The sequence below is a fragment of the Drosophila pseudoobscura genome, chromosome 3, assembly GCF_009870125.1.
Source record: "Drosophila pseudoobscura strain MV-25-SWS-2005 chromosome 3, UCI_Dpse_MV25, whole genome shotgun sequence".
Taxonomy (NCBI): Eukaryota; Metazoa; Arthropoda; class Insecta; order Diptera; family Drosophilidae; genus Drosophila; species Drosophila pseudoobscura.
The window spans coordinates 17,485,610-17,497,354 of record NC_046680.1 but is presented as its reverse complement, the minus strand read 5'-3'; the positions used below and the strand labels follow the sequence as shown (position 1 = coordinate 17,497,354).

General features: G+C 47.1%; 4 protein-coding genes across 6 annotated transcripts; 2 read left to right on the top strand and 2 right to left on the bottom strand.

Moving 5' to 3' along the window:
* The first annotated feature begins 79 nt into the window (after positions 1–79).
* LOC6898774 (mitochondrial sodium/calcium exchanger protein-like) lies at positions 80–2,623 on the top strand. 3 transcript variants are annotated; one of them, XM_002138715.4, is made up of 8 exons: positions 80–312; positions 379–599; positions 658–983; positions 1,048–1,122; positions 1,193–1,699; positions 1,762–1,901; positions 1,961–2,195; positions 2,265–2,623. In XM_002138715.4, the coding sequence occupies exons 1-8, from the start codon at positions 244–246 to the stop codon at positions 2,543–2,545; spliced, it is 1,854 nt and encodes a 617-aa protein (XP_002138751.4). In that variant the 5' UTR covers positions 80–243; the 3' UTR covers positions 2,546–2,623. The 3 variants fall into 3 exon arrangements, 2 of the variants coding, with proteins under 2 accessions (XP_002138751.4, XP_033233257.1); XR_001452336.2 differs by lacking the exon at positions 2,265–2,623 and having other exon boundaries at positions 1,784–1,901; positions 1,961–2,081; XM_033377366.1 differs by lacking the exon at positions 2,265–2,623 and having other exon boundaries at positions 1,746–1,901; positions 1,961–2,081.
* A 25-nt stretch (positions 2,624–2,648) lies between these two features.
* On the bottom strand, positions 2,649–3,285 carry PGRP-SC1a (Peptidoglycan recognition protein SC1a). Its single transcript, XM_002138714.3, has one exon. The coding sequence runs from the start codon at positions 3,248–3,250 to the stop codon at positions 2,693–2,695; it is 558 nt and encodes a 185-aa protein (XP_002138750.1). The 5' UTR covers positions 3,251–3,285; the 3' UTR covers positions 2,649–2,692.
* Positions 3,286–3,415: 130 nt separating this feature from the next.
* Positions 3,416–6,127, top strand: LOC6898772 (mitochondrial sodium/calcium exchanger protein-like). The gene is made up of 8 exons (XM_002138713.3): positions 3,416–3,752; positions 3,816–4,036; positions 4,105–4,430; positions 4,498–4,572; positions 4,637–5,125; positions 5,190–5,329; positions 5,404–5,638; positions 5,696–6,127. The coding sequence occupies exons 1-8, from the start codon at positions 3,642–3,644 to the stop codon at positions 5,977–5,979; spliced, it is 1,881 nt and encodes a 626-aa protein (XP_002138749.2). The 5' UTR covers positions 3,416–3,641; the 3' UTR covers positions 5,980–6,127.
* Positions 6,128–9,249: 3,122 nt separating this feature from the next.
* LOC4805062 (mitochondrial sodium/calcium exchanger protein) lies at positions 9,250–11,739 on the bottom strand. Its single transcript, XM_001361489.4, has 7 exons — positions 11,352–11,739; positions 10,941–11,266; positions 10,806–10,880; positions 10,238–10,735; positions 10,031–10,179; positions 9,725–9,959; positions 9,250–9,663 (listed from the first exon to the last, which is right to left on the bottom strand). Exons 1-7 carry the CDS (start codon positions 11,636–11,638, stop codon positions 9,368–9,370), a joined length of 1,866 nt encoding a protein of 621 aa, XP_001361526.2. The 5' UTR covers positions 11,639–11,739; the 3' UTR covers positions 9,250–9,367.
* Positions 11,740–11,745: the final 6 nt, after the last annotated feature.

Here is an 11,745-nt window from a genome sequence, read left to right as displayed (position 1 = left end):
TTATGACTTTATCGACTAAATACAGTCTATCGTAACTCCAGACGCATTGCAACGGCAGGTGCTACTCCGTCATTGCGAGATTACAGGCCATCAGATATTGGTTATTCTCATTAGCAGAGTTTCGAGCTTTTCAGATTTTTACAGAGACAAAGTTGGTTGTACAATTCCCGTCAGTCTGTTGACTAATTCGAAACTCAATTTTCTAGTCTACGCTCGAGTTGAAGTAAAGAAAGAAACTGCACAATGTCTGTTACGAAATTTAATGGAACTGATTCTAGAGTTTCCTATGAATTCGGTCACTTTCTATTGGATGTAAGTAGCCTGCTGTTAATTCCTGCAACGAGTACGCACAGCACATTTTCCATATTCCTGTTGCAGATGAGCTGTACGATGGTGATGAGACTCCCTTACAGCAAGCGTTGCAAGATGGCCACGGAAGTGCAGAATTGCGAGAAAATCGTGAATATCTTCAACTACTTTAGGATGATGTACTGCTCGTTTAAAATTACCGATCAATTTATGGAGATTTGCGTGATGTTTTTATTCGTTCTGATATGCCTCGCATTTCTGGAGCTGATGTCATCGAGCATTAGGCTATTGTAAGTGGATGATTGACTTTTGATGCATTTCCGTTCTTCCATTTCTTCTTTTGGATAGCTTTACTCCTGCCTTGAAAATCGTCTCTGTATGGCTGCATATGAACGAGTACCTGACGGGTGTTACCCTACTGTCCTTTGGCAATGCAATACCGGACATTATAGGCAATCTGGCGCCAGTTAGGGGCAATGCGTCGATATTTTCTATCGTCATTGGCAACGCACTGGTCATCATACTCCTAAGTGGGGGTATTATCTGCTTTCTGAAGCCATTCAAGCTGAGCGGTTCTTGCGCCACCAGAGACCTTCTGTTTCTACTGCTTTCTGTGGAGCTTTCACGATATATGATATTACACGGCGGAAAGGTGACCATTCTGAAAAGTCTTGGTATGCTTCCTTACAATATCTTACGGTCGCACTGTTCTCAAGTTATTCCCATTCTCATTCTCAGTGGTGATTTCTATTTATTTTATATATTTATCTGTCAATATACTCGATCTCGTCATTCAGCGCCATAGCATCAGAAGTAAGTGAAAGCCATTTTTAACCAATTTCGAATTAATCGAATTTCTGGATTTTCGATCTGCTTCTTCAAGAACTTCGAAGGGAAATTCATGAACTAATGGGTCATCCTCCTGGCGCGCAACGAGACCAAGAGATCGCAGAAAAACGACAAGCAATATATGAACTAAAACTTCACGACGACATGGTTATCACAGACACTGCCGATTACCGGCGTAGGGCTAAACATCGGGCCTTTAAGAATACCAATGCCGCCTTCTTTACCACATCCAAGGTGCTGGACCATCATGTGCCAGTTGACTTTACTGCTACTGGAAAAATGCTCCATGATGACCGAAATCCGAAGAATTTGTATCTGTTCAGCGATTTCCTCGAGTCACTGAATCCCATTGATATGGAGGATTGGGAGCTGGGTGGCAGGTTATCTCGGTTATATCAGATCATTGGATGTCCACTGGTTTTCCTAATGCTTTTGATCATTCCCTATGTGGATTATGAGAAGGCAAAGCACGGATGGAGCAAGTTGCTCAACTGCACGCAGATCATTACGGCTCCGTTCATCTACATTATCCTTGTGCATTGTATGTATTGGAGGAATGCGGTGAATCTTTATTATTCCTACCTTAGATTGTTTTCATTTAAGCAATGATCGTTTCCGAATTCAGCGGCTGGTACATCGTACTCCAATTTTCCTACGCAAAGTGGACCTTCCTTCTGACAGTGCCTTTGGCCATAGCTGTCTTCGCTCATAGTCGCACAGATCGGCCGCCCTTCTACCATATCGTAAGAAATGGCAATAATTCACATACCACACCACGCCACTAGCACTTCCTCGCCCCTAGGTCTTTGTCGGCCTGAGCTTCACCATTGCCATTGTGAATATCTGGATTTGCACCTGCGAAATTGAGGTGCTAACTACTGTCATTGCCATTGTCTTCAACATATCCTCAAACTTCATGGCCATCACCTTTGGCTCAGTGTCGATTGCGGCTGCGGATATAATAGCAAACGCCACCCTCGTCCTGCAGGGCTACGAGAAGATGGTGTTTGCGGCCATAATAGGTGGACCACTTTTCAGTAAGTGGGGGGTCTAGACTTTCTAGTGAACCGCTAACATCTGACATCTGCTCTGCTTCTTGTTTGCAGACAACATAATGAGCATCGGCATATCCCTATTGTATAATGAGGGTGTTCGCCAAGATGGCACGGCGTCTCTATACGGCACCCACGGGGAGAACTGTTACGTATTCATCATGATAACTATCATAAGCACATTGTGCTGGTGCTTCTTCTATAACTTCCTTATGCGACGTTCCGCTGGCATTTTATTGTGGTTCATATTTCTGCTGTTTTTTATTTACACAGCTGGCATGGAGTGGGGCTTCGTGCACGGCTTCAACGATGATATCCAAAAGAGTCCCATGTAACTCTGACTTCTGATTCCTTGCAATGCGGTATTTATTCCTATTGTCCCTAATAAAAATGGGGGAGTTTTGTGTGGGTTATATGAAAACGGTCTAATGACAAATGTTTGTGCTCGGGGTCGTTTATTTATATGTCTCTATCGGAAGAACCTAGCCGGACCAGTGGGACCAGCCGCGGATCTCGTTCCAGATGTGGGTGCCGGGGCACTCGGTGGCGCTGACCTGGCGATGGCCATAGAGAACGTATCCGGAGCTGATCTGGCCACGGTTGACGGCGTCGTTGAGCAGTTCCTTGGCAGCGGCGATCATGTTTGGCTCCAGGGTGTCCCAGTTGTAGTTGCCCAGGAAGCTGATGCCAATGCTGTAGGGGTTCCACTCGGCGGCATGGGCACCCATGCGGTTCCAGCCACGGCCCTCGTACACACTGCCGTCGCCGCCAATGAGGAAGTTGTAGCCGATGTCGGGCCAGCCCAGGGAGTCCATGTGGTAGTTCTGGACGCTGCGCAGGACAGCTCCGCACGCGGCGCGGGTCTCGCAGTAGGAGCCGGCCGTGTGATGGATGATGGCGTAGCCGAGATAGTTGCCCAAGGCTACAGTCCAGCTGGGTGCACGGCCGCCCCACTCCGCCTTGGAGACGACGTAGACGCCTTGCGCCATGTACTGGCTGCACACCAGCACGGCGAGAAGAAGAGCAACTTTGGACACCATGACTATAGACTGTGATGGTTCTGATGAAGAAGCCCTTCGCCGCTGCGGTGCTTTTATACCAAACCGATCCACTGTAACGGGGTCTTATCGAGGCATATAAAACTGATTTACAATGCCACTAACAGTCTTTTCTCCCATTCATATTATGGGCTATGATTAGGGGAAGCACCTAGGAGTAAACAATTCTCTGATATTGATTTATACGGTGGCTCCTTATCAAATCGCCGGGGTCGACATCTTGGCTGGCAATCACAGTGCTATTTCTGGTTTCTGCTATTTTCCTCCAGGGGAATACATATGTCTGTTTTGGTTGAAAGACTCTACGAATATGAATATAGGTGTTTCTTCGATTTCCTTCAAAGCTTTGTACTTTTAAAAAATAGTTGTAATAATGGTTCCTACATCAAATCCCGAACGAATCCCTATCCGCATATCGACTGATCAAGATGATAAATTGAACTGGACATACTTGGACCATGAGTTCTATACCTATCTCAAGAACGTAAGTCAACTTGAATCCTTTAAGGCTTCCTAGTCATCATTAGCATTTCCCGCGTTGAAGCAGATGAGCTGCATGACGGTGATGAAACTGCCATATGATAGACGCTGCATGATGACCCAACAAGTGCTGGACTGTCAGAACATCATCAATCTGTTCAACTACTTCAAGATGATGTACTGTGCGTTCCATATATCCGATATGATAACGGAGATCGAGGTGATGGTGCTGTTTTGCCTGGTTGTGATTGCCTTTCTCTTTGTCATGACTCTAACCATTGACGTGTTGTAAGTGGGGAACGAGTGGTGCTCTCCTCTCAATTCAATGCTAGCTGCTACCCAATCCAATTCCGCAGCTTCGCGCCTACCATGAAGATCGTTTCCATGAAGCTGCACATGAATGAGTACCTGGCGGGCGTTACACTCTTGGCCTTTGGCAATACATGTCCCGATCTGATAGCCAATCTAATGCCCATTCGGGCCGACGCACCGATATTCACGATAACTGTGGGAAATTGCCTCGCTATAATCCTGCTCAGTGGGGGTATGGTCTGCTTTCTGAAGCCCTTCAAGATGAATGGCCCCAGCACCGTCCGGGATCTTCTGTTCCTGCTCCTCAGTCTGATAATGCTCCGTTCCATAATATTCAGTGAGGGAAACGTGACCGCCACAGAGTCTATTGGTATGTTCATTCCGTTGCATATTCAATATTCTACTGGAAAATAACCATTTCCTATGGCTTGGATTAGTGTTGATGGGCATTTATTTTTCCTATCTGATTATCAATATACTGGATCTGTTGCTGCTGCGCTACACCATAAGGAGTAAGGCCTGAACATATGCAGAAATCGTAGCCAACATTCCCATTTTTCTATTTGATCGTCGTAGAACTTCGAAGGGAAGTTAACCAATTGCAAACTTCACCTGGCAACGCAAGCGTGGTCGCTGAGAAAAAGCGCTTATTGAATGAGCTGGAACGGGATGACGAATTAAACATCAATGACACTAAACAGATCAATCGAGAAATGACTGGATCAATCGAGAAGGTATTCTTCTTCAACACACCGAAGCAGAGAATTCGTCCCCCAGTCGTTGACCATATAGCCAACCGAACTATCTTCTATAATGTGGGAAATCCGAAGAACCTCTTTCTACTCACCGAGTTCTTTGAGTCTCTCAATCCCATTGACGAGGCGGAATGGAAGTTGGCTGGCTGGTGTCAGCGCATTCTTCTGATCGTCAAAAGCCCACTCACCTTTTTCCTCATTTTATTTATCCCCGTTGTGGACTTTGAGAAGGACAAGCACGGCTGGAGCAAGCTGCTCAACTGTACGCAGATCATCACGAACCCTTTCCTCATGATCACCCTGGTGCATTGTCGGTATTCCACAGGGGTCCATAATATTATCTTAATCGCCATTTCTCGTCCTCTTTCCTTTAGCTTCGGCCACCAGTAAGTACTACGCCTGGTACATAGTCCCCAATTTGGACATCTCCATGTGGACTCCCTGTGTGACACTGCCTCTGGCCACTGCTGTCCTCATTCACAGTCGCACAGATGTGCCGCCCTTCTATCACATTGTAAGAAAGGAAGATCTGCGTTTCGAAAGATCTGCAAATGCTCCTCCTCACTCTCTCCCATCTTCGCCCCGTAGATGTTCATCATATTCAGTTTTAGCAGCTCAGTCGTTATCATCTGGGTGTGTGCCAGCGAAATGGAGGTGCTAACTTCCATTGTGGGCATTGTCTTCAATCTATCCGGAAACTTCATGGCCATCACCTTTGGCTCAGTGTCCAATGCGATGGCGGACATAATAGCCAACTCCAACCTGGCCCTGCAGGGCTACGAGAAAATGGCCTTTGCGGCCATTATAGGCGGTCCCGTGTTTGGTAAATCGGCAGGATTTCGTATGGTCTCAATATAACATACCTCTCCTTTGCCCCCAGCTCTTGTGGTTACCATGGCCATTCCCTTTGCCTTTAATACAAAAGTTCGCACGGCTGGTGCTGCATTCTGGCTGTATGGCGAGCACGGCGAAAACTGCTACATATTCCTCATGATCACCATCGTGGCCACATTGTGGTGGTGCATGATCTTCAATTTCAACGCCCGCCGATCGGCAGGCATCTTCATGTGGCTGATATTTGTAATATTCATTATTTATTGCACTGGCGTGGAGATGGACATTGTGCACGAATTCTCAAGGGACCAGCTCTTCAATCCAATGTAACGAAGTATTCGTACTTAGGTGTCCTTCTTCATTCATCTTACCTAGCTATGTAGATATGTACATATATATGTATATGTGCTTCCACCTTCAGTCTAACAAGACTGAACCGACACACAGACTAATTAAACTAATGAAGTATCATAATTAAGCCCCCAGTGAAATGCAAGCCACAAGAACTGACGGTCCATTGAAATTCAGTGGAGCAACCACTGCCAAGTTCTGGCCTGAGACTTGAGCACCAGCAACCAGCAATCAGCGCCAGCATCATCTCTATTTCAGAAAAAAGCGTCCTGCATAATGAAGGAAAACTGATGGCAACGAGGACGAAAGCGTCGCGTTAATTAGGGTTAAAGTGGTCCGGGGTTGGTGTGCTGTCAGCGGTTAAGGGGCCACTGATTTGTGCGACAGTGTGGATGCAAAGATGGAGCCAGAGATAGAGACAGAGACAGAGACAGACCAAGGGCCACAAGTAGGTCAAACCAGTTGCAGCGTCTTACTGAGGGAAACTTACTTTCACAGTTCATATCTGGACCACTAGTTGGGGCACCATTAATATTGACTCGTACATGTAAATTTCACTTGATTCCGGCTCTTATTCCGACTCTTATTCCGGCTGCAGCTGAAGCACAACCATTACATTTAAGTACAATTGCATAACCAAGAAGGGGAGGCACATACTCGTACTCGTAGAAAGGCAAAAAACGATGCGGAAGCCATCTCCAGCATCAGCTTCAGCATCAGCATCAGTATCAACATCAGTGTCAGCTTCAAAGGCAAATGCAACACAGAGTTCCGGCAGCAATAAAAGCACTCAAGACCCTCAGAGTTCCTGCCTGCCGCCTGTCCATCTGCCTGTCTATCTGGCGGCTCCCTCTATCCGTGCACTTAATGGGACATGTTTTTGCAACAGCTTTGGTTTCTCTTTTCGCCACTCCAGTCTTTCCGAGTGTCCCCCAATCGCAATCCCAGTCCCAGTCCCAGTCCCAGCCCGGGTCCGGGTCCGGGCCCAGCTTCGACGTCCATGAGATTTGATGCATTTTGCTTGTTACCAAATTGTTTTGCATTTCCCATTCACTCCACGCTTTCCCGTTGAGTCGCAATCCCGAATGGAATGTGAAAAAATAAGAATGAAAATAGGAAAAGGGAGTATACCAATGCCTTGGTCTTGGCCATGATTCGGTGTGAAAGTCATCAAATATTTAATGCACAAGTGCGAAATCGCATTCCAATTGGCAGCTGCTTGCTTATGCATGAGCCAAAATTGATTTGGATGGATCAGACCATTGGGAGTTCCACGGAGCCATTCAGATTGGACCACCAATGCAAATGGCTTGAAGAGTCCTTACAAAAGTTAGCGTCCGCTTCCTCCTCGGTAGATCAGCTGATCCAGTTTCAACTCGAATGTTTTGCTTAGGTATCTCGGTAGATGGACAATCCTCTGCTTTAATTTGCGTCTACAACTTATCGCCTAACGAATGAATGATTGGTGGTTCCTTATCTAAATGGGACTTTTGTCGGCGACTATCATAAATTTCTGGTGGCCTGAGCACACGTGTGGGTACGATTTTGAAATAGTGAAAATCATTCATCGATAGATTCCTTACTCCATTGATATGTTGCTTGAATGTTTATTAGATGAATTAGATCTGCGGCCCTTGCCGCGTCTCATAAAGTTCCGCCAATATTATCATTTATATTTTAAGCCTGTATTATAATATACGTCCGATTATATATCACATACTGAACTGCAGAAGAAATTTCGTGGACAGAGCTTGGTTATTTTTCCAGCGCAATCATTGACTCCAATTGGATCAAATGGTTCCCGTGGTTTCGGGATTTCGGGAGACTTGCAAAGTTTTCGAACCAACTTTCTGGCAGGACCCTTGCCACAACAAACTATTCATAACAAGTTGTATAAAAATTACAAGGGATATGGGCGGGTCGGGGTATACCGTGGTGGTGGTGGTGGCGTGGCTTAGTTCTGGTAGCGAGGGCAACTTCATCATTTTTCTTAATAAACGCGAAAATCTACCAAGGAAATACTGAAAATATCTCACAACTTTCAGTTTGCTGTTTGCCATTTCCGCTGAGAAACTTTGCAGTCAAGCTGCAGTTGTCGGCTGGCGAAAGGGGGAAAAATATGTCCGAAAGACAGGGAGGGGAATATTGGACAGAAACATATTTATGGGATATATTAAATAACCCAGGGGGGCGGCCTTCCCGGCGCTGTATTGCGTGGTGATTTATGTCTGAAGACGGTCGGTCCTGGCTGCTGCTGGTGCTCCTGCTTCTCGCCATAAATTGCCGCTTAGCATTATAACTCAATTAGCCGGCTGGCTCGTTGCGTATACGCCAGGTTGCACTGCCGGAAGTTGGCCAGTGCAGCGCGGTGGCAGGAACAGCAGCAACAGTTACACTTACAACTGTACAGCTGTAAATTATGCAATCCCTAATTAATGTCAGTGCGACTGTGGCCCTGAAAGTGGGGCACTGCCACTCCACTACTTACATAGGCTCCGGTTCTGGCTGTGGTTGTGGCTGTTCTTGGTGGTCATTGCGGTGTCCCCCTTATCCGTGCGTTTGTTGTGTGGCTAATGAATCGCCTGCCAGGAATCGGCTTGTGACCTGTCTCGTTCCAATTAGCGTACACTTACGTTTGACTTAACCGATTTGTCATCGCTGAAGTGTGAAAAGTACTCGTACTCGTACTGGTGCACGGGATATATTGCCGACTTTAGGGCTTGCCGTAGGGCTGCCTTTTCCCGTTGATTACGTGCCGTGTGTGGATGAGGTATTGAAATGTATTTCTGTTGAATTGGCTCCGCCTTCGAGGTTGTCTAAGACCTGAAGCCCCCGTACGAATGCTTTAGTGTTGAAGAGTTTCAAAGTCTACTGTAACTACTACTTCCCTTCAATGGGAGAAGCATAAAGACTAGAAGATTTTTGGAAAACCCAGTGTGAGCAAGGGTAAGGCTTCCCTCCCCTCACAACAGAGGGGCTGGGAGAACGCAGTCAGGCAACATCCGTTGCCATGCAAGGAGTGCTTGCTTGCTTCCGGCAGTCGCTGTGCAAGGATTTGCAAGGACCTCCTCCACTCGACAGGAAACCTATTAGTTATACATTGAACTGTCCTCACTTGAGGCCCCACTGGAGTTGCTTCGTTATGATATTTATTTGGTTTCCAATGCCAAAAGGATACGTACTCTTAAGTTCTACATACTGTATCTCGATGTGGCAGGCTGCCAGCGACTGTCTGAAAAGCAATTGACATAAAAGGGATACAAACAGAGCTGCGTTTAATTTATTCACTTCGTTTTGGTCTTTGAGTGATGTCTTATATAATTAAATACGTACATCCGATTGGATTTCCAAAGATATTCCTTTCCTATCAGTCCAACTCAAGCGAAGGCTTAACCGTTGGATCGCTGGCAAACGAGTGAATGGTATTCTGATGAATAAGGAATGCAAATAATAGGAATAGAAGGTATATCATTATTGAGAATATTCCCATGGAGCGGCGCGCAAAAAAGTCCAGCGTTGAGGTCCAAAGCAGCGTGGCAAAGAGGCCTAAGTTGAGGAAAATGTACGCATTGGTGCCATACTCCCCGGACTGCTCCTCTATGGTGACCTTCATGTCAATATTTAATTTGAAGTACATAACAGCTCCAGTGCCCAGGAGGACGTCTAAGAGAAAGGATGAACTCTGTAAAATTTTGAGTTCCATAGCAACGGCAGCTGGACTCACTGAAGAAGGGACCTCCGATGGCTGCGGCATAGGCCATCTTCTCATAGCCCTGATAGGCCATGGCCGTGTTGGCCACCAGATCCCCCAACGCCTGGGTAATGGCGTTGACTGTGACGCCCATAAAGTCATCTTCTATATTCAATATGTTGCCCACCACTCCCAGCAGCTTGTCGATCTCCGATGCACAGACAAAGATCAGGAAGATGGAGCCAGTCAGGTTCATGATCGTGTACACCTGAAATACGGATTGAACCACCAGGTAGTTCCCACACCCCGAAACTGGACTCTGCACTCTGGTGCACTCACCCAGTGGTAGACGGGCGGCACATCGGTCCGAGAATGTATAAACACAAAGATGGCGAAGGGAACAGTGATCGCACAGGAGTACACCCCGTAAATGTATGTGTTTGCCAGTTCCGAGTACCACAATTTCTTCTTATGGGACGTATGCAACGCTGCAAGATGGGAGAATGCCCAACAGACAACTAAGAGGGGAACGAGGGGGCAACTCACCCATGGAGACGATAATGGTAATGGCCGGATTCAGGAATGTGTGGATGCAATTGAGCAGCTTGCTCCAGCCGTGTTTCTCCAGTTCATGGTCGACGAGGGGTATGTAGGTGGCGCACAGAACTTTCGCAGGAGCCATGGCCAGGAGGAAGGCTCGCCCAAACATGTTCGCCCCCCGCCATTCATCGATATCGATGGGATTGAGGGTCCTAGCGAAATCCCTCCAGAGTCCGCTGTTCCTGCTAGTCGTAAGGTTATAAAATACACTCCGTGTGGCCAGTGGGTTCACGCTTTGGCGCACCCGCGAGGTACGCTTTGTGGTGTAGGTGAATTTATCGTGTACGGGATTGACAACCGAGACCCTACTGCCGGGTCTCTCCAATATCTCCACCATCGCGTCCTCGGCATATTCTGCGTATTGCACTTCCAGTCTTCCCAGTTTCTTTCTGACCTCCACAGTCTGTTGCTGGTCCCGAAGCTCGCCTATTTGGCGTTCCAGTACTACAAATAGAATAGAGGGATTTACGCCGGATCTGCCATGAATTCTGTTTTCACCCCCTTCAGCACTCACTGATCATGGCTTTCCGCATTAGGTACACGTCCAGAATGTTGACTACAATGTAGGATATGTACACCAGAACCAACACTGCCGGGAAAGGGACAGAGATCAGCTAGTGAGCGATTCAGATGATGTTGTCAGGCCTACCAAAGCATTCGGTCATGTCCACTTCTCCGTGGGAGGCCATTACATATTCCAGCAGGGTCACTCCCAAAATAAAGAACAGTATGTCGCGTACAGTGCCGTGCGTGTTCATCTTGAAGGGACTTATATAGCAGATCATGCCCCCGGTGAACATCGAGACAAACAGAGCCATTGCCAGAGAGTTGGCAAACACTGGCACCTCCTCCCTTATGGCCGCCAGATTGGCTGCCAGATCCGGAGAGGTGTTGCCAAACGCCAGTAGGGTTACGCCCGCCAAATGCTCGTTCATATGCAGCATCTGGGAGACGACCTTCAGAGCTGGACTGTAGCTAAAGGGAGACGAGTTACGGATATCGATCAGGTATTCATTGTAACTCAAACTGGGAGTGGGAGTGGGAGCGGGAGTGCACTTACTACATGTCCACCACGTGGGTCAGGCACATCAGCAGCTGCAGGCAGAATGCCACGAACATCGTTAGGTAGACTATCTCCTGGAACTGGTTCCTGCACTTGAGGTCGCACGCCAGCATCCGCATGTAGGGCACGAATATGGTTTCAGTAATGCAATCCGTGGCATTCAACACAAAGTCGCATCTCTCGTCATAGGGAAAGTTTGCCACCACGTAGCAGCTGACTTTGTCCCAGAACTCGTCGAACTCCTCGTCCATTACATTGTGCTCCACATCCTGCGACTCTGCCATTGTAAAAAGTGTGCAAGTGTGCCCTCAGCTCCGCTCAGGGAAGTGTGCTCGAATATAAAACAATGCTCCAACTGACATTCATCGAAAATAGATAGCCATGGCCTACG

What these genes read in the sequence shown, in the direction of transcription:
- LOC6898774 (XM_002138715.4), top strand. Translation starts at nt 244, where the DNA reads ATGTCTGTTACGAAATTTAATGGAACTGATTCTAGAGTTTCCTATGAA. An exon ending in TCGGTCACTTTCTATTGGAT is followed by an intron (nt 313 to 378) that starts GTAAGTAGCCTG and finishes TTCCTGTTGCAG; the next exon opens with ATGAGCTGTACGATGGTGAT. An exon ending in TCAGCGCCATAGCATCAGAA is followed by an intron (nt 1,123 to 1,192) that starts GTAAGTGAAAGC and finishes TGCTTCTTCAAG; the next exon opens with AACTTCGAAGGGAAATTCAT.
- PGRP-SC1a (XM_002138714.3), bottom strand. Translation starts at nt 3,250, where the DNA reads ATGGTGTCCAAAGTTGCTCTTCTTCTCGCCGTGCTGGTGTGCAGCCAG.
- LOC6898772 (XM_002138713.3), top strand. Translation starts at nt 3,642, where the DNA reads ATGGTTCCTACATCAAATCCCGAACGAATCCCTATCCGCATATCGACT. An exon ending in ACTCTAACCATTGACGTGTT is followed by an intron (nt 4,037 to 4,104) that starts GTAAGTGGGGAA and finishes CCAATTCCGCAG; the next exon opens with CTTCGCGCCTACCATGAAGA. An exon ending in GACCGCCACAGAGTCTATTG is followed by an intron (nt 4,431 to 4,497) that starts GTATGTTCATTC and finishes GGCTTGGATTAG; the next exon opens with TGTTGATGGGCATTTATTTT.
- LOC4805062 (XM_001361489.4), bottom strand. Translation starts at nt 11,638, where the DNA reads ATGGCAGAGTCGCAGGATGTGGAGCACAATGTAATGGACGAGGAGTTC. An exon ending in GGACATGACCGAATGCTTTG is followed by an intron (nt 10,881 to 10,940) that starts GTAGGCCTGACA and finishes CTTTCCCGGCAG; the next exon opens with TGTTGGTTCTGGTGTACATA. An exon ending in AATGCGGAAAGCCATGATCA is followed by an intron (nt 10,736 to 10,805) that starts GTGAGTGCTGAA and finishes TTCTATTTGTAG; the next exon opens with TACTGGAACGCCAAATAGGC.